The 21,308-nt window shown below is 39.0% G+C and overlaps 1 protein-coding gene across 3 annotated transcripts in view; it reads right to left on the bottom strand.

The window, feature by feature from the left end:
- LOC115017536 (neurobeachin-like) overlaps positions 1-21,308 on the bottom strand; it is a 183,874-nt gene that overhangs the window by 59,879 nt on the left and 102,687 nt on the right. For all 3 annotated transcript variants that reach the window (XM_029446066.1, XM_029446069.1, XM_029446067.1), the window contains exons 38-39: positions 13,158-13,282; positions 5,215-5,361 (exon numbers count right to left, since the gene is read on the bottom strand). In XM_029446066.1, the coding sequence (XP_029301926.1) occupies positions 5,215-5,361; positions 13,158-13,282 (272 nt within the window). The remainder of the gene's footprint in view (positions 1-5,214; positions 5,362-13,157; positions 13,283-21,308) is intronic.

Genomic DNA, 21,308 nt, shown 5'->3' with positions numbered 1-21,308 from the left:
TGTCCATATATGCGGTTAATACAATGCTATATATAATATAGTACATATGTGTAGGTCTACCTATTTGTTAAACAGTGATAACAAAAAGGCTTCATGGTCGTATCGTGTCAAATCGCAAACAACCACCACTATTAAGAAAAACAAGGTTTCTATCGAGATAAATACAATAAAATCATTCCTTATTTCGCTCACATGATACTATCACCACAACTTATTTGCAGTGAAGGTCTGAAATATGAATTTACATGACTGATATTCAGGGCTGCTAAGGAGCAGCCTATTAGTGGATTCCGAGAATGTAAGAAAACCCTGCTGTTTTATTCTCCACTACATAAAGATGCAGAGATGTAGGAAAACAATAAAGCTACAAGCTTGTTCTCAAGTCCAAAAAAATGTCCAGAATTTTAAGGTGGGTTTTGTGACCCTGCCAGCTGATAGTGATCACATCTTTATTTCAGTCCCCCCCCCCCCCCCCCCCCCCCCCCTCGCTCTCTTCCTCTGCTTCATCCTCCATGTTCTCAGATCAGTGTCGCTGTGGAGCACCGTTACAGTGATTTGTCTGCTCTCAAACGAAAGCTCTCGAAACCAAGATATTTATCGATCCCTTAAACTCCAAAGAGCCACTTTAATGTCTCATCAATCTTAATCTGCGTTCCTCAGCCAATTATACCCGATAGTGTTACAGGAATACAAGTGGATTTCGGTCTCAACTCCCAGAGCGCCCCTTCATCGCTCTTGCAGGCTGCAAACCGCCCTCTCTGGATGTTTTCCTCAGCGTAGCTCGAGTCCATTAACAGTGATCCTATCTGCTGATGCTATCAGTCCCGGCGCTACACGTTGCTTACAAGCTTCATATGTAGAGTAAATACTGGCACTAACCCGTTTTACTGCATTTCAAATAACGTTTACTGTCTGTTTATAAAAGAAGAGAACATAAACAAGTTAAATAAATAAATAAATTGCAAGACATTTACAAGTTAAACTATCATTATTATTACTATTATTATTATTATTATTATTATTATTATTATTATTATTATTATTATTATTATTATTCTTATTAGCTAATTGCGATTGTTTTTATGTTCACTCCAGCCCCCAAATTACAAGGATATTCACCTTTTCCTAAAAATAACACTTTTAGGGCTGATGCATTGTATTGCAGCCCTAAAGGGCTACACAGAGAGAAAGAGACCAGCCTGAAGCCTTAAGCCACTGCATCCATTGCTCATGGGGAGGAAGAGGATTAGGCAGTAATCCCCTCTGGGATCCTTCCATAATTAGGCTATATGGTATTAAAATGTTTACACGAGAATAATGAAATTAAGGGCAAGTTACACAGGATGAGTGGTGTATATAAGATAGATCTAAGAATGCTCGGCTGTTGGGTCTTTCTTTTAATGAAAATGCAAATATTTGTCAAATGACAGGCCAATTTAATGAAGTGAGGTGTTGTGGGAGTTTGGGAGAACTGCTGTGAAGATGGGTATATTATTACTACCCACAATCCATCCGCTGGACTGCGTGTTTGATTAGGCAGAGTGCTTTTATATTTTACAAAATGAGAGAAATACAAGTGGAAACGGGTTTCTTGCACACCTGAGCACTATCATTTACTTGCAAACATGTGCATGTTGACTTATAGTAGACACACACGCACACACACACACACACACACACACACACACACACACACACACACACACACACACACACTAACGCGCATGCACAGCTGCAGCAATTACTGTATGCTGAGTATCTGAGGCACAGTGCCTTCTTGTTCATTTGAGTCACTGAAGCAGTGGTCATTTTTTCCACTGTTTTCGAAGCTTGCATTTATCTTTCAACATATAACATATACACGTACAAGCCTGTAGAAATATGTATTGTTCTACAAACTGTTTAATAAGGCAGCAGCATCAAATAATTACATTAAAATAGAAATACTTCAATACTTAATATAAATAATGAAAATGTACAAGGTAGTTTGTCACCCATGTTCTGTTTATATTAATAAAGGACTTATAGACCTTTGAATTAAAAACCACGACAACAAACACACAAGAAACTTCAGGAAAAAGCAGACTAACACTGTCTTCTTCTCACAATTTTTCTATGATTACACATTTAGAAATGTTTTGTTGGTTTTACCTTTTTATAAACATGTCACTACTCAAGGGATCAGAATTGTGAATGGGGACTTAAATGGATACAGAAAGGCTAAATTAGGCCAGAACAAAATGGTTGTGGCTGCTAAACCACACTATACTATACTAACACGGTTCCAGTATAAGAAATGCCATGCGAGGCTCAGACTCCTCACTTATTTTCTTTCACATGCTCATCTTAAATTGAGGGATTTTGGACATGTGTATGCAGAAAGGATCAGTTAATGCCAGTGCAAGCATTGACAGCATTTCCAATGTTTGTGGGGGAGAACAACTAATCATAGGTTCAGTAACCACAACTGCCCGGGCCCTAGAGTGCAGGCACCTCCCCTTTGGCAGCAGCAGCAGGCACTGACCCAAAGGCTGGCAGGAGGAGCTCTGTTGTTGACAAAGATCTAGTCCCAGATCTCTCATTAAGGCTGTTCATGCCTGAGATTAGGTACAGTGGGTGCATCCTGGTGAAAAAATTACCCAAATGTTACAGTGTGAGGGAGCACCCCTATTGGTAAACACATGATTCAACATCTACATTCTCAGCACATATTCCAAGTCAATGCCCACCTTCAAATTTTGGTCACATATCATAAATGTATCACAAATATTCAATCTCAGCGTTTCTGTTTTGTACAAGGTCACATTGGTTCTCTCAGGAGAATACATTCTGCTTGTACTGTAGCCCTTGTCTTGCTCTTTGATTGGGCAGTGCAGGGTTCATCTGACAGACATGGAGTGTCTGGCTGCCTGCTGGCCCAGGGACAAAGAGGAGGGTTAGCCTTCTCCTCTGAGATTCATCTGTTGGATCTTAGAGGGGATTTCACTGCTCAGCAGTGTCCTGGTTCACCCTGAGCCTCATATACTAAGCCGTGATAACTAGGTAATGTCCACACGTGTCTGGGAATCTAGAGTCTCTTTGCATATATTCTCATACACTTTTCAAAATCACAATTTGTACCAATTACATACATGCGTACATATTTGTTGCATGTTTCAGATGCAGCCCTGGTTTAGTGAAGATATTTTGGTAACATAACAAATGTCACCTGGAGGGATTATGCCATCAAACCTGTGACACTTCAGTTAAAACACATGTTGCTTTGTAGACTGTGAGTCATTTAACTTGCAGAACCTACTAACACAATCCATAACATTAGAGTATTATTGCAATTCCATTACCAAACAGAGAACATTTTACAATTCTGCTGTTCAGTTTTGTTCTTTTTGAGGACAATCCAGCAAGTATTAGTAATGTCTTTGAAAAGAGGAACATCTCTAACATTAGACATCATCATTCTCACCATTAGAGGAGAAACCTTTACGTCTTTATTGCTTTATTATCCTCGTCGCTGGGATATAGGAGATGTTTTTTGAAATTGGTAATGGATTATTTTCTACAAAGCCTGTTTCATTTAGGCACCAAACCAGTAACAGACTGTTTCCTATTTAAACCACCACTTATTTGCATGAGGTGTTAAGTGAAGATGTGGCTTTATTGAAGAGTATAGGGAAGCATTCCTCTGATCTACACTCAAAACTCAAGTGAACTCTTGAATATCTTACCGTTTAAAGCCATGGCAGTTATTTGAAAAGCAGCAGAAGGTTGGCTTGATAGTTTGGCTCACACACAGAGATTTTTTGGGAAACCATCGCCTTGGCAGTAGGCTGCACTATTGACTGAATTATGTCTGGCAAAGTATTAAAACAAGGTTGAGATACTGTATTCAAAAAATAAAACAAATAACAATCACATGGGCCAAATAAATCACAGACTAATAAAGATTCAATATTGTATATTGTCTTCCCTCAGCTGTTAAGGGCCAATTAGACTCTTAATGATTTTCCACAGTAGAGAGAAAGAGGGTTAGTTTGACTGCTGGATAATTAAGTTGTTGTCTGCTCTCCCTTAACATCCAAGTGCACACATCCATACGGAAGATAAACATGATATGCAGTTTTCTTGGCAAGGTCCGTCGAGGTTAAGTTAGAATATAATACATTAATTCATTTAAATGAGGAAGACAATTGCTGTGATTTCAGATTCTCCATGTAACTGTATTGGGATTGTATTTACTGGAAAAATACATTTGTCTAGAGTTTGATTAACTAAAAATAATTTCTAACTATCCAAATATTTGTGGATTAATTCCGTTTAAACATTTATGGAGATACGCACGTTTGATCGTGTGTTGTTATTGTGCAGGGGTTTAATTCAGAGAAATGGAAAATTGCATCTGATCTTATAATATTTTATCTTTTATACATATATATTATTTTATATCTTCATCTTATAAGAATAAGACGAGTCGTGTTGTCAGGTGTCTTACCTCAGATCACTTTCATTACAATAAGGTACACACGTTCCTATGGTCTTATTTAAGTGTAGTGACTGATATACTGCCATTGGACAGTATCATTTCCATTAATTAATATTGCTCTGTTAAGTAAGTATAAAATGAATTTAATAACATGAACTAAACACAATGACTCAATTTGTATAAATAGCTTTTGAATGGTGTCCCCCAGCCTTAGAGGATATATTATTAGGTCAGATGACAGGTTAAATGAGGCCACTGTAAATTTAAGCTTTAGCGAGCAGTACAATAATTACTCATTGCTTTTTGAAATCCTAAATATGAGTTGGGACACATCTGGATTGATCATCTTTCCGGTGTTAGTCTAACTTTAGGAGACTTTCATCCTCACTCGAGGAAGGAAGGAACCGCGCTGAGATCCAAAACAAAACAGAGAAGGACACTTATCAGACCAAACAATATGTAGCTGCCAAAGCAAAGCTGTGCAGATCAGAACTCAGAGACACAGTCACAGCAGCCTTTAAACTCACACCTCAAATACATTAGATGAATAAATAATAGCCCAATACCTAAGATTTTCCCTTTCAGTTGTACTGTTGCCAATGCAACATTTAATTAATCCTGTATACTGTAACTACGCCTGCAATTAGGAAGAAGACAGATAAAAGATGAACGCTGATGCTCCAGCAGAGGTGATTTGACTTGGGGTTAATGGAGGTACAGGTGTGCTGACTCACCACCCAGGTTGTCCATCTCCTTCTCCTGCAGCAGGCTGACGGCATCTTCGTCTCCCTCCAGCATCAGCTCGGTCTCCGGGTTCTGGCTGACAACTGTTTGGGTGCGGAAGACTTTCTTAGACTTGACCACCTCGTCCTCCTTTGTGCCTGTCAAAAGAAAAGTGGGGAAGAGAAATCACTAAATATTGCACTGTGAACTCTACAGCTCAGATCAGTATATGTCACCAAATGGACACCTGGCTATGGTTTATTACTATTACTGATTGAGCAAAAGCTTGCTTTGAAAGAAAGGCAAATTAATTTACAATATATAGCACCGTTTAGTAATTCACATAGCCAACACATATAAAATCATACAACACATTTAGTACAAAAGAAATGCAGCAGCATAATAAAAAACAAAACACTCGCACGCCCACCAAAAGACATTGATGACCCCTGAATCCATCACACACACACACATACACACACACACACACACACACACACACACACACACACACACACACACACACACACACACACACACACACACACACAGCAACTAATGATAAGTGTGAGAAGAACTAAAAATAATTCAGATTACATTTGAAAGAAAGGAAGAAAGAGAGTATTACTGGTGTAAAACAAAATGCAGTACAACATTTAAACTCAAAATAACTAAACCAGGCGTCATGAATGAAGTTTGTGCTTATCCGCAAGTTCAAACTAAATAATCTTCTTTTATAGGCTATTAAAACACATAACATCTAGTAAAATATATAAAAATAAATAAAGCATGGAGAGAGTCTCTGCCTGAAACACATAATATATGCAGGATGAACCTGATATGAGATGCTCACTAATGTACTTGCCATTGCATATGAAAGAATGTCAGGGTACACACGTTTGCTCACTGAATACATTTCGTGTGGTTGAACATCAGAGGTGTTTCAGCTTTTATTTTTAGACAAGGTCAAAAATGAAACGCTATCTGTATCTTGAAAGACCAACAGCTGAGTCGGGGGATACAGCTCAAGCTCGTAGTCGATTAGAGATATCATTTGTAGCTTTTGGAGACTTGACAAGAGTGAGACTGAACAGACAGCACAATTAGGAAGCTGCTTACACCAAGACTTCATCATATAGCTATAGTGGAGCGCTCTCATTGAATAAGATGTGCTCATACATCCTGCAAAACAAAGAAGTCTCGCAACACATTTATCCGCTTAAATCAGCCCATCTCCAACATGTGCCTGCCACACGGCTGCTCAGAACATTTATGTGAATAGTTTTTTCTGAAATCCAATGTAGCAAATAACCAGAGGAAAAACTTGCGTGTATGAAAGGAGGAACAGATATCATGAAATGGGAGGTGGTTGACACCCGTCTGACATGTTTCCTTTCAGCACAGTTCTTAATTTGCCTCTCCCTCCCCTGAGGAACATGTACCTTGTCTTGAAGAGGTCACATTTGACTGTTGTCAACACTGCTACTGAGAAAAAAAGTCTGCTTCCTGCTCTGTCTCATATCTAGAGTGCTTTCATCAGACGGAGCGAAGAGGTCTGTGCGTTTCGGAAATGAATTCTGTGCAATGTTAAAGGCAAAAGCCAGCCAGCGGTCAGAGATCAAAGCAGTAGAAGTGAAACTTAAAACTGTAATTCTGTAAACCATCATTACGCTCCAAGAACATGAGAGAAAGTTCAGCACACAGGCTGATGTTCTGATTGGCAAGTCTGTACAGGGTTGAGTAGAATAAATAAACCACGCTGATTTCTACACGCAAATGACCAACATCAACTATTTTGTTGGGGGGGGGGGGGGTTAAAGCTTGGGGGGGCTCTGCTTTACCCACAATGCAATTTTGTTCTCACTGACAAAGTAATGTGGTTATACATAAATAACAAGAAATGAGGAGCTATGACATGAAGGAGAAAATGTGCTGACATGAAAAGTGATGTTCTTATGAGTGATAGCCCGTTGAATGGGAGACACTCTTGTATTAAAAATGCGGTTGTGAAAAGGGACGCCATTTGTCACTATTAAAGGACTTGCTCTGCCGTGGTGTCGAGGCAGACTGATTGCAAATATTTTCACGTGTTCACCCTTGACCACAAAATGGCAAAACAAAGGGAATGGCCCTTTGATTATCTGATATATAACTCATATGAATGACCTCGGATGAAACAGAACAAGAGAGACCAGTGCAGGCTGGGGTAGATAATATATGCATATCCAATCAGCCCCAACTGAAGGATTTAAACATTTTGGTACAGTTGATTTTATGGTGTGAGAAGCTGAAAGCTGAAACTCTATCCCTAAACTCTATATTTATCAATTAAAGAAAGGAAAAATGATGTTGCCTGCGCTGTGTCACTGCAGAATGATGCTACACCAACTTGCATCTAAATGAAACCTTACAAAGTGAGCAGTCCATCACAAGCCACTGCTGTTGACTCTCACAGCCGTTTCATTTCATGTCTACTCTCGAGCCCTTCAGGAACAGTGCCAGGAGAAGCCACCGATCACCAGTCTCACGGGTCCTCTTGTTCAATCACTGAGTTAAAACTGCCTCAGAGTGCACTAATTACACTAAGTAAAGTGCATTTCAGAGCTTTCATGACCCCAATGGAGGCTGATAAACACCTGCCAGCTGTGACCAATGGAGGACGCCCCTGAGCACTCATGACTGGGGTTCAACAAGGATCCATGGTCCTCCAGAGTTCCTTGTAGGGTGTCTACCAATCGACTGTTTGGCCCAATTCTTCTCACTCTAAAAACGTTGTTAAAAAACAAACAAAAACAACATACTGTGGGGGTGACATTTTGGACTTCTTTTATAATGTTATCTTCATGTTGAGTCACAAAGGATGACCCGATGGGTCTTGATACAAAATAAGTATAACATATCTTTCTGATTGATCCTGGAGTCAGAAAGAGCTCATTATAGCGTTTACAATAAGCTACTGACATGAGTTTCAGTAGCTTCAGTACTGTGCTGTTAAGGTCATTTTACAAACCTCCTTCACTGATATATTTTAAAATAAAAAATCTTTTTAGTTAAAGTAAAACAATCCTGAAAATCCAATGCGTTATAAATGCAGTGAAATGGCCTCTTTACGTCTTTAATGTAATCTCCTGTTGAAACAGGACCCAGGATACAACATATTGAGGGATGATTCTAAAGTGTAAACCAATAGAGAAAAGGGCTGTATGTTTGTATACAAGAAGCAGAGGGGCGAGATTAGACATTTGACGCTGAGAGTTTTCCAGAAAGCTCGAGAGTTGTGTCTTTAACATCATAAATGAAAAATACATAATCTTCCACATAGTTACAGAGTGATGAAATACAATAAATGTGTTATTTGGTGAACAAGCTAAAGCCCAATATACTTTACTATACTATCAAATATACTTTATAATCTGAGATACAGGCTTCCGCTTTATTAGAAATATTTCATTGTTCAGTAGTTTTACTATTCAGTATGGAATAGATAAGAGTTGAAAAGCCTTTAAAAGACTGTTGAATCAACTATAATACTGTTGCTAAGGCTCCATGTTTCTTCATGTACTGCATTGCTGGACAGTTTTGTGGCACTGGTCTTTCATTTTTATAGCCTCAGTCGAGCATGAGTTTTTCGAAGTCTCCTATGTATTATACACCCTGCCTCAAACACTTCACGGTCACTTCTCAAAAATAATCCACAACACAATGTTTCACTTAAGGTTCAACTAACATGTATGGGTTCTTCTCTGCCAGAGAGAAGAAAAAAAAAGCTGATTTCACAAATGCTTTGGTTAATTCAATATACACGACTATAAATAAAAACAAGCATACGTATGTGTTGCTTATTTTGAGAGGTTGGATCAGCGAAGCAAGATCTGGATAATGCTGGAAAAGTACAAATGCAGGCCTCTTGTAGAAATCACTGAATGTTTGTCTATTGATATGACAGGCAGCATTTTGGACACAGCTTAAGACACACAGCTATCTCAACCTTTTTCTAAACAAAGACTTGGAAGAAGAGCTTAAACTTTGGAGCTTTTGCAGGAATTATTCTGTTTTATGTCTCATTCTGTCAGATCCCTGTAGATAACATGCATTAGTGAAACCCTCAGTTCCATAGCTTACTTACTGCACTATCTTTTAATGTACATCAGTTCTGTGCTGTCATTCTAACATCTATATAACGTGAGCTCTATAGAATGTTTTAAATGTATCTCTTCCGTTTCCCAGACTCTGTCTGTTTCAGATCCTGCCCTCCTACGCTCCCTCTCCACGGGCTCCACATTCCACATGGAGAGAAAAAGTCCAGTCCATGGGATTGCATTACCGGTAGGGCGATGCAATTCTGCCCTCCGTCTCTTCACTTTTATTTACTCTGCACTGAAAGATGAAATGAGGGGGGGGAAAATGACAACTTCAGACTTCCTGTGATGCAAGTCATCCGTTTTGCAGAGTATCTGTTTTGAGACTTTAAAAGTAAACATTATAACTTTGATGTAGGGGAGTTTATACAGTGCAGACGCTTCCTTGGGGTGCTCTTTATTAGATATCCTGGGATGTGCAGTGCGTGTCTACTGTGATGCCAGAGGTTACAAACAACCTCATCTTCTCTCCATCAAAACATTAACAGCAGTGTCTATTCATCTCCACATCTGGACCTGAACGTTACTCCACATTACCGCTTCTGAGAATATCTGTATTTATATATATATGTATTTACTACTGAGAGGCTGCATTCAAATGTCCGGATTTGCAATGTTAGTAAATGTCCTTTGTCACAGTTTAATATCTTTGATTGTAAAGCTGGAGAAGGTTAATATCACATAACGAGACCGGAGCCTCTAAAGAGCTATAAAGGTCTCCGCCTGAGGCCATCAGCTCTGAGAGAAGCCGCTCACCTGAAATGAGACAGCAAGGACACCCGGAGGTAAAACACCCCGTTAAACACTTGGATCAATATTAACGTGACTTCCATTTCATGCTTGCCCAATTCCAATCACCTAACAATATACTCTGATACTGGGCCGTGGCTGGCTGTAACAGGGCAGGTTATTACAGGCAGAGGGCAGAGACTGAATGTGCTGGCTAAGCTGTCAATGCTGCTAATAGACACCGAGGCAGAGTTTAACCTCACATCACACACATTCATGAATGTACACACTCTCACACACACTGACACACACACTTTGCACAAAATGCATTACAAAGATTACACTGTTTCTCCAATATATCACCTCGATTTTAAAAGTTTCCAAAGAATAATTCTAGGAATAATGTTGAATGTCTTGGTATATGACAGTTCTGGTGAAAGCATTGAACTATGTATTTTACAGAAAAGGTCAAATTTAAAGCAAGTGGCAAATATAATTGGCCAAGTAATATATCTTGAAAAATCAACAGAACAATGAATCCAACACCTAAAATGGCAAATAATCTTATATTTTGTAACGTCGAAGAAACACAGATTGTGCGAGTCTCACGGTACTCTGTAAACTTTCCTGCTTACTTTCATTTTCCCCTAGTGAGCTCGTACGACTGACGTTTACTGTGAACACAACCGTGTAAGTCTGCCCTCTTCAAGCTCAAGATGGTGGCTGAGCGTATATTGTGATATCCTGCTGTCAAACCAGAAACTGTATTCAATTTAGACAACCTACTGGTTCTCCCAGATTTTAAAGCTTTAATAATGACTCTCAAGGGCCAACTCAAACAACCTCTTTGTTTTTCTAGTCTGGTGCAGCCGGCAACCCACTAAAAAGTTCAATAGAGTCCCTGTCAAATCAAGAACAAAGTCTAGATGTTATGACTAATGGATATCCAACCTCTGAGCCTCTGCACCAGGGTTATCTTCTAAAGTCAGGTCCTATATTTAATACCATGCTAATTAAAAATGAATATTCATAAAAAAAGAAAAAAAGGAGGACAAACTGTCACAGTACATTTAAAAGAAAAACTGCCAACTGTCAGTGCCAACGAAATCTACTGAAGCTCTACAAAAGAACAAACGATCCTTCTCATTTGAACTCATAACAAAATCTGGCCTCCGTCGTGCAACCACATCAAAGACCGCTGGAAAAATCCTGAAAGTGCAGCTCACCTCTCAAGGAGAGCAAGAAGGCCATCCGACCGCAGGCGATCCCTTTCACTTGACAAGTTTATACATTATTTTGCTCATTAAAACCGCTGCCTGCCAACAGGACTTCAACAAGTCTTCAGTCAACTACACTGAGGTATTAATGTCGAACAACAGAAACAAAGCCCATCTTAGTGTTTTGATGGACTAATATGATATGTGTTTGTGGCATTGTCTTGAGGACATCCATCACATAAGAAATAATACACACATATACCAATTTGAGCAACTGCACAGCAGGTAAAGAGATCAATGGGCGATGCTAACTGACAAAGCAGATGGAGCAATGGAAATGGATGAAATGACTTTGAATATGCTTTTAGTAAAATCTTGTCCACCACTTTTATACAAGTATTGAAGTAATTTCATCCAAATTATGCACATAAATCATGTGTTTTATGTTTATGTACAGAAATATTATTGTTATTGTGGCATCCCATAGTCGGTTAGCCTTTGTTGCACCACCTAAAAGTACCACAGACCTTTGAGTCTCCACCAGAAGTAATGCATTTGCAGAGTTTTAGAATAAAATATATTTTTTAATTATCTTTATTTTGATCTTAAGTTACAAAATAATACTAATAAAAATAAAATACAATTTAAAAAATCATAAAAGTAAATAAGCTGTTACAAAACATAAGTAAATGTCAAAAACAGATTATAGAAATGAAAAGGTATAAACTAAAGGCATCATTTATTACATACACCTTTGTTAGTTATTAGCGAGTTGAGGATCAGACACGAGGCAGATTATGTAGTTTAGGAATGTTCTATTGATGTTTTGATCCGTTTTACAGGTCGATAATGTTAATGCAATGCAATGCATTTTCTTTGCAGATGATATTGACGTTCTTAAAAAGCCTTTAATACTTTTAAGCAGGTTAAAAGTGATAATGTTGTAACATTTGCTTCTTCGAGTCTTCCTCACAGGAGTGTCAAAGTATCTCCAAGAGCCCACACAATTAGTTAATGGCTAAAAACAATTGAACCCCCACAAAATCTAAAGCAGACATGCAATTATTGCACGTGTGTCTCATATATGGACCACCTGCAGCCGAGGCAGCAGCTGGCATGCGTTTATCTACAGTGCTGCTCTGAACTTCATACAGCAGTCAGGGCAGAGCTAGCAAAGCAACACAATGACATCCTGAACCCAACAACTTCAGTTGCTCAACACTGAGACAGCCAGAGGTCAGTGAACATTATGATCATTATGCATGTACGCTGACCATAATGCATTGCACGTTTTCTATTTTCTATAAAAGTAAAGAAGCAGCTTACTCCATTAATTTCTGAATCAATACATTCCCCCTTGTGCAGTTAATACATTTGCTCAGCTATTCAATTACCGACGGGAGAGAAGGGCCAAGGGTGTTTAATAGTACTAAGCAGCTTTCCTTTAAAAGTTGCTGATGCATGACATACAGGCAAAATTGACACAAGGTGGGCAACACTGGTGGTGGGTCAATAAAAAAGTTTCAGGCGAAGGGAAAAAAAAAGGTTTTAGGCAAAGGGAGAGATCCAATTTGTTCTTGAGTATGTGTTGTGAAGGAAATAAAAATGCAATAAAATGGATGTGTCATGTTCAATTCACAGGACTCATAAATATGTCACCTATAAAAAAATTACGCTTAAGCAATATGCTAAACTATATGGACAAGCCTGGGCTAACTTTAGGGCCCTTTTAATACCTTTTCTGTGTCGCTTTATTGGCAACATTGATATTCTACATTTAATATAGGGTAATGATGTCCTTGAATATTCAGCTCCCTTATTTTTGATGGGTTTAAATAAATACTCTAATCAAAGGAATGATAAACTCACCATACTCCTGCAGTGACTTGCATGTGACATCTAAGTGGGTGGAGCCAAATGGATTTCTGACAAATCTCCGCCTCCGCCGCAGGTCATCTTCCCAGTAGTCGAGTCGCCAGAAGTCGTGCAGCTGACTATGAGAGAGACAAGAAGACAGGCAGGTTAGATGAAGCACACACACCCCTCAGTGATGGACTGATTACAGCAGCCACTTGCTTATCAGGGGAAAACATCTTGAGGAAGAGAATCAGGTCACAGATAGCAGATTTATTAGGCTGACTAGTGGCATGCTCTGCAGAGGCCCAGTAATGTTCGCTCTGCTAAAGCCTATAGTATCAGAACAGCAGGGAGCAGCAGCAGCAGCAGCACACATAAATCACAGGCACTCCCATTAACAAATACAGCATCAAATTACAAGTATAAATGGCACAGCTTGCCTCTTTTTTTACAATGTTTTTTAACAAGTCTTGTAAATCAAAGGTAGGAACCTCAACGCAGACAGCGTGGGGTTTAATGAACGGGGTCTTGGGGCGGTTGAGGCATGAGCCTATAAAACAAGCCCCCTCCCTGCATATGTGGAGGCATGATTAAAATAATGTGCTGAAATATTCATTGAAATGGTTCCCAGAGCCCCTGCAGCAACCCGCCTGAAAATTGCATTTTTATTCATTATTAATAACAGCGAATTAGGGTCGTAAAAAAACAAAAAAGAGAAAAAGAAGAAAACAGTTCCAGCATGTGGTAACCATCTTTGTAAATGATTATTCCAACATTAGTGAGGACCTGGGATAATTTTATTGCTTGCAGCTAATGCAAACCATTAAGCACCAGGACCAGCATTCGGTTACTAAGTGCTGCTTGTTCCAAGTGTGCAATAGCTGGAGCTGTTTCAAAGCCTTTATGTTTCCTTTAGAGGGAAATGCAGCAGAAACAGTCTTTAATTTTCGCTTAATAGGGAGGATGGATAAATAAAAAATAGTGATGATTAGAATAATTGGTGTCCAGTTGACATTAAGATAAGATGTGATTACATCAGCCTGGCATGAGGTTCATTTTTTATTCATTTTCAGCCAAATTGGAATAAATATGGCCTTGCTGTTTCATTGTGTTGAACTTCAACAGCTACAGTATGTGTGGATAGGAGAGAACATTACCCGCACCGCATATGAAGTACATGCTGGAGAAGAACACAACTCTTTATGCTATTATCTAAAAATGTCTTTGCCTCCATATTATACAAAAGAAAAATACTAAAAACAGCTCCAAATAAAACCTTGGATCTGGTACCGTATGTACCAAATCCAAGGCCGTGCAGAACACAGTAGGATCTTGGCAGGCAGGCAGTCTATTGCATTGTATGGTTTCTGCCTCCTTCTCTGCCACAGAATTGAAGCAGTCTAAACAGATTAAAGTGTTACACGGGATCACATCACAAAATACAGCCTCCTTACTCCATGAATATAATATCTACAAATGTCAGAAATCAAGAGGCTCGGGAGACTTAGCTGGGCTCTGACAGCAACAAGAGCTCAGTTTCAGTTAAGTATCAATCAAAATTGAGTATGTGTGTGTGCGCTCGTTGTATGCACAAAGTATCATGAGTCGCTGTATGCAAAGCAAGACTCAACGCCTTGAGCTTGTCCCCTGTCAATCTCCCTCAAAGCTTAACGGAGGAAAAGAGAGATGTCAGTGGGTTGAAAGGAGAAACCCACGTAAATGATATTGTAAATGCAAGATTACACAGTGTGAAAAATGTAAATCCACTGTAGGCAACTGGGCGATTACTGCTGAAGATTATGTCCCCCTAATTCTTAGTGCAAATAGACAGCAGATGCCAGTGGGGGATAAATCCGGCACTTTGAAGATTTCCTTATAACAGTATTAAGTGCATTTGACGCATTTTATTTGCTCTGCTTAAGGACACTCATTTGAGAACAACGTTGAGCCATTTATATGTCTTTAACAGCAATCAAATGCACAACAAAGCAAATCCTCAAGTTGTAATGGTTTATGAGTTGGATGTAAACATTTTGATGCATCTTCCCTTTGATCTGTCCCGTGCAGATGGTTTCAGTTTGAATGTGGTATTCTGATATTTGGATAGGACCTGTAATAATTTAGACTATGTGGTCAGTGCTTGACTGGATTTGGACTCTGCCAAAGTCCTGTGCTGAAAGAACTTCCTCTCAGAGGGTGGTCCGAAAAGTGCTCAGGAGGATTGAGCTTCTGGTGGAGATCTTAAGCTGGGAGCTCCTGAGCTCTAACATAAGGGCTTTCTGAGGTGGCAGCGATCCACCAAATACCTCATTCACATCTTAAAAGCATGGTGGGAAATAAGAAAGCAAATTTAAGTTGAATGTTTTCTCAAAATGAGTGTCATCCTCACTCATATGGGACCCACAACCATATAGTTAAATGGTACTTGGCAAGCACATGCACACATTTGAGCCATTTAACATATAGCAAATACTAACAATAGAGTCTGATCCCTTTTTTGCAGACAATATATTTTCAGTAAAGGTGATAAAATATAATTCCCATTTCAGTAGAAAGCTAGTTGTCTTTGTCGTCTGTGTAACAACAACAAATTGTCCATACAATAGCATTCTTTATTAAGCAGAGGTGGCTTGGGACCACCTGATTTTCTACATCAAATGTGTCTGGCTTCATGACAACCATAAAGAATGGCTGTGAGCCGGCCTCCTAGAAACTGCCACAATTTATTAGTCCCGTCACCCATCAATCACCCAAATGGATTTCAAACCACATTTTAAAAGCTAATTTTCCTGCACTGATAACCTACAGGAAACAGGAGCACCATTATTTATGGCTGCTTCAGACTAGCTAAGTGCAGTAAGATAAATGTATAAGTGGACTATCGTCTATTCTCTTCTCTTTCAAATAGGTATTGAAAGCACACCTTTCCTCAAGGAGACAGTGTTGACGCTGTTAACACCCCCGTCTACAGAGAATGTGTTTCGTTTGTAAAAGGAAAGGGAAAGTTGACAGGCATAATTCAAAATAAGATGGGGAGGAAAATAAAAATAAAAGGATTGATAACAGTTTTATAGGAAACTATAACATCATTCTAGTAGACAGCTGACAAGGGCTCATATTGGATTAGAGGGTAATATATTCTTAGTGCTGCTGTTATATTAGGGCAGCACAGATCCTATTTAGTTTTCTCATATTTCGTCTGATTATTTGGAGAATGGTATTCATGTCAGGTGCTAGGTAAACTTGAGCTAGTGCAAGGAAAAAATGTGAGATATTACCAGATTAAAGGGGTTTGTTTGAGGCCTAAATTGTGTGTCCAATCAGCAAGGCTCAGGCCACAATAATGCAAACAACTGCACATTACAGATGAGCAATATCACTCAAATTCATGCAATTTAAAAAATAAAAACCCATATAATTTAAAAAAGCAATTACATGGAACTATTGTCAAAAGCAATAGTTACCTTCAGGTTTTTCAAGTCACTTAAACCAGAATGACTCAATAAAACGGCTGATTTGCAGACAGATGAGGATCTCTTGGTTAAAGATTTCCTATTTATTCTATTTATGCTCAGAGGAGATGTGTACGAGGCGGTCGAGAGGAAGGACAGGGACATGCTGATTCAATAAAACACCATTATATTCCTTTTAAAAGATTCCAATTGGTGACATGAGTAGGGGGTAATTATAATAAATACCAGTAATCAGTGACAATTCTATTCAAAGGCGCAGTGACTGGTTTCTATCACACACACACACACTGGGACACTGAACACACGTCAGTTTTTGGTGAAACTCGGAGTACAAGTGGTCTTTTCTTTGGTTTTCAGTTGTCCTAACAGGCTCTGACTATGAATTGCAAAGTCCATGAGGAATTAGTTTGAGTTGCAAGCGTCGTTGCATCTAAAAGTAGAATAAAATAAGAAAAAGTAAAAACGTGAAATAAAACTTGATTATAAACTAAACTAAAAAAAAGGCATAGTTCATTGGTAACCTACCTAACGTGTACCTGCCAAAACAGAATTATCGAGGTCATTGTGGCACCAGATTCAGTCCAGACATGTAGGAAACAATCTCTCTGTTGACCAAATAACTTAAATGAACCGGTCCTTTGATCCAATTAAATTGACCAGATATGCAGATTTCTAATGACAGGGATTCCACGCACGTCAGGAAAACCATTAGGCAGCCAGCAGACACTAAACTCCAAAGCAAAGAAATGCTAAAACATTGTCAACAAGTGCATTCTTTCTGGCAAACATTTTACAGCACTTTCTTTAACTAAATAAATCAAAGACACTGTGCATCAAAAAGAAGTGACTGGCAACCATATGGTGATGAGCATTTCTCCGCCCACTGCTTTCAAAGTAACCCATAAACCAAGAAAAAGATACACAGTAATTTCTTCTATAAAAACACATCAAGCTGGATCATGCATCTGTCGAATGCCAAGTGTGAAGTGACTGTATGGCCAACATCATGATCACATTACCAGAGGGCTGCAAATGGTACACAAGACTTTCATCTCTTTCATTTCGTCATTTCTTATCATCACTACACTCAACACCGTCGCAGACGTGAGGATACCAAGCTCGGATCCAAATGCCTAATGTTATTGGATATGACTTTTCTTTTGTAGATTAAGAGAAAGAGAATAGACACAAGGAGGAATGGGTATTGGACAAAGTTGAAAGGGAAACAACACAGCAGCAACAAGATTAACTCCAGGTCATCTGGTGTAATGAAGACAGACGTACGCGATCAGGAGCCGTACTGTACTGTGGGTGAACTCCCCTGGATCGCCAGATTTGCGGATCCCCATCTTTCATTGAAAATGGGGCACAGTCAGGCGATGCCCAGCTCAATTTTAACACCCGATGAAATTGATGATTGTGTGAATGGGCCCCTTTCCAAAGATAATTAGCACAGTGTGCAAGGTTAAGAGTGCCCCACGGGAATAGAGCCTGGTTTAGGTCGAGAACAAATGCAAGTGTAGAGAATATCAGATTGCAAGAACAAAGGAGCATCATGTTATAAATAAGATCTAATTAAATGTAGAATAAAAACATTATCACTTGCAGGCTGGCATTTTATTGTATTGAATCCTCTCCAGTGGACTGAAAAATAAAAGATGGTATCCAGAGGACTGGTTCGGAACCAAAAATAGCTTTGAGGGAGTAACGTAGAATAGAAACCTCTAACGTCTACAAAAATTGGCACTTAGAGGTAAATTGATTTTATAGTGGTTTCTAGGATTACCTAATTCAATTTAATTCGTACTAATTGTAACATAATCCATTATATTGATCACAAGAATTTACAAAGGAAGCAAAGAAGAAGATAAGATACGTATTTTGCTACTGTAGATGTCAAAAAGAACAATATTTTTTTAATCATATCCATTATGTTGTCAGGTTGATTTTGTTTATACTATCAGGATCAACCTTGGCCTTTCTTTTCTGCCACAGAGGGGCCATCAGACCTCGAACCCTCTGAGGCGCTGTAAAGGTGCTTCCCCTTGTGCTTGTGGACTTCTATTAGAATTGATAACCCTTTCAGGCGAGACCAAATTCTCTGTGCGCATCGTCAGTAAAAAGGTTCATTCCATCACAAAGTTATTATCCACAGGCAGATTGTTACCATTCATCAAGTGTGAGAGATGAAACTCACTGTTAGTCAAGGGAAACGGCTGTTTCACTGCCTTGCCACGGATCAATATATGCCGCCATTTTCCTTTCTCTCCTCTGCTACAAAAAAGTAATTATACAGAAGAAATGTTGACAATCAATAGACTAGTCAGGTAAGGTTAAGGTCTGCTCTGGGGGCCAGCGAAGGCTCCTCCGTCAGCTGTCACTGATGCTGCTGATGTGAACACGAATGCCTGTATGGGAACAAAGGGAGGTTTGTCTCCTTCAGACCCTTTTACATTTCTGTTAGGGCGGTTGTGTCGAAACAATTAGTACCAGAGGACTGCTGGTGAATGAATGGAAGAGAATGACACACGAGATCGTGAGTATTTAAATCTAAGTGTCAGTAATACGTAGGTGGGACTGGGGGTCTGTGTAAGGCTGCATCACATGCACAACATGTAAATGGTGTAAACAACAATACAAATACATTGTTCGTACACAGTATTAAAAGGCTTTTTAAATGCAATGCAACTAACAATAACTTGGCCTGCGTCATTCTAAGAGTATATTTTAAATGGTGCGATGAGTTATAGATTTTTGATGCGTATGAAACAAACAGTTGCCGCTTAATATCCTCTTCAGCATTCGGAGATAACCGCAGAATGAGAGCGACTTTATAGTATCGTCACGGTAAGGTAGTCCTATGCTGCAAAAGTGGTGGATGATATTCTGCAATGAATTCATCAGCCTCGCCTTGACATCTACTTTCACTTCAGACAAGCCTGAACTTTATAATCCACTGGCAGGGTTCAGAGGTCAACAGCAGAGGGGACCAGAGGGCAGGAAAAATCACTCTCTCCCTGGAAAAAACTCTGACATCCAATTTTCAACTTGATTTATCAGTGTAAAGCTAAAATTGATAGTGTGTCATTACTGGGCAGGGAGCTGTCTTGGAGAGATGTATCAAAGCCTCCTCATTTTGATTTAGCACGGCGGATCAATACAACCCTATACTGTTTCAATTTGAGGGGTATTGATTTTCCTATGCTGACTCTATACAGGGGGACATTCATCATCAAGCAAGCATATAGTATGATCTAACAGGGCACCATAGGATCTGATCTGCTTATTCCTCACTCAGATCTAATGACTGCAGAGCAACTGTTTTCATGCCTTGCACAGAATATTTCCTTGTCGTCGGCTGACGTCGTATGTGCTGCAACACTATTTCTTACACTGTTTGCAACAAAGAGAACAATGGCTCAAAATGGAGTGGCCTTCAGAGATGCAGATAATGTGCTCGGTAATTCAGACAATAACGGATTCATCTAATGGCAGGCCAGCTGGTTTAATCAATCTAAGGAACAGCGTTGAAAACACACACACTAGTCAAAGAAAAAACTATAAACATTAACGTTATACTAGTTTCTGCCCCCTGACTGCCTGAAAATAATTTTGTTTATAATATATTCTAGACAAATAATAAATATCCTTTGGCATGTCCCCAGGCAGAACTTAGGAGTAAAAGGCAAAGCAATTTCTGTGCATGAGGGTGAAAACAAACATTAACAACTAAAGTCTCTCTCTCTCTCTCTCTCTCTCTCTCTCTCTCTGGCTCTCTCTCTCTCAGACATAACAGACAGCCACCTCAAAATGCTTGAGGGCTTTATATCTTACAAGAGCAGCATAAATGGGAAAGTTAATGTAGCATTGAATAAGACTAAGCTGCTGAACTGCAACAATGCCCTGAGCTTGTGAGCATATTGCATCATTTTTCTTCACCAGCAGGTTACCATTAAATTTGAATTTGTTGGAAGTTTTGCGGTATCATTTACAATGCACCCACGCTCAATAACCTTTTGTTTCAATGCAAATGCTTTGCCTCTGAGAGGGGCTCCATAAATATTTGAACAAGAGCCCAGAATTCAATCCAATAGATTTTGTCACGGGTACTTCTGCTAAGGTTCAGTCATTTCTATGAAAATGTGAACTTGAATACTGTAGCCTTCACAGTCACGGCCAAAATATTTATTCATTTTACAATATCTATAATACTAAACAAAATGTGCGTGCACGTTCAGCTTCTCTTTCTGAAATTAAAGACAATTAATGAATGGCCTTTTAGACATTTTAAAACGTAAACATTATAGTGAATAATGCCAGTATACATCTGATATGACTATGCATGATCTTACATGAGAAAATAAAGCAAATGTAGCCGCTTACGACATCTGCTGTTTTGAACTTTACAAGTCAGGGACATAAAATATAGCTGTAAAAAGTAATTATGCCAGCTAGAATATTTTTCCTGACAACGGTAAACATGGTTTACGAAATTTCAGCGAACATGATTTAACATCTGCATTGTATTTTCAAAAAGTAATAACAAAAATGAAGCTACCGTTTCAGAAAGGAGGCAAAATTAGTTTTGGCAAATCAGCAGCGGTGGGTTGTGTTAGAGTGGCAGACTTTGCAGAATACAGCTCACAGCACAATATAGTATTTGGATTCATTTTGGGATCAACATTTTATT

The sequence above is a fragment of the Cottoperca gobio genome, chromosome 13 (assembly GCF_900634415.1).
Source record: "Cottoperca gobio chromosome 13, fCotGob3.1, whole genome shotgun sequence".
NCBI classification, from domain to species: Eukaryota; Metazoa; Chordata; class Actinopteri; order Perciformes; family Bovichtidae; genus Cottoperca; species Cottoperca gobio.
The sequence above is the reverse complement of the archived record's forward strand: the minus strand, read 5'-3'. Positions and strand labels throughout refer to the sequence as shown.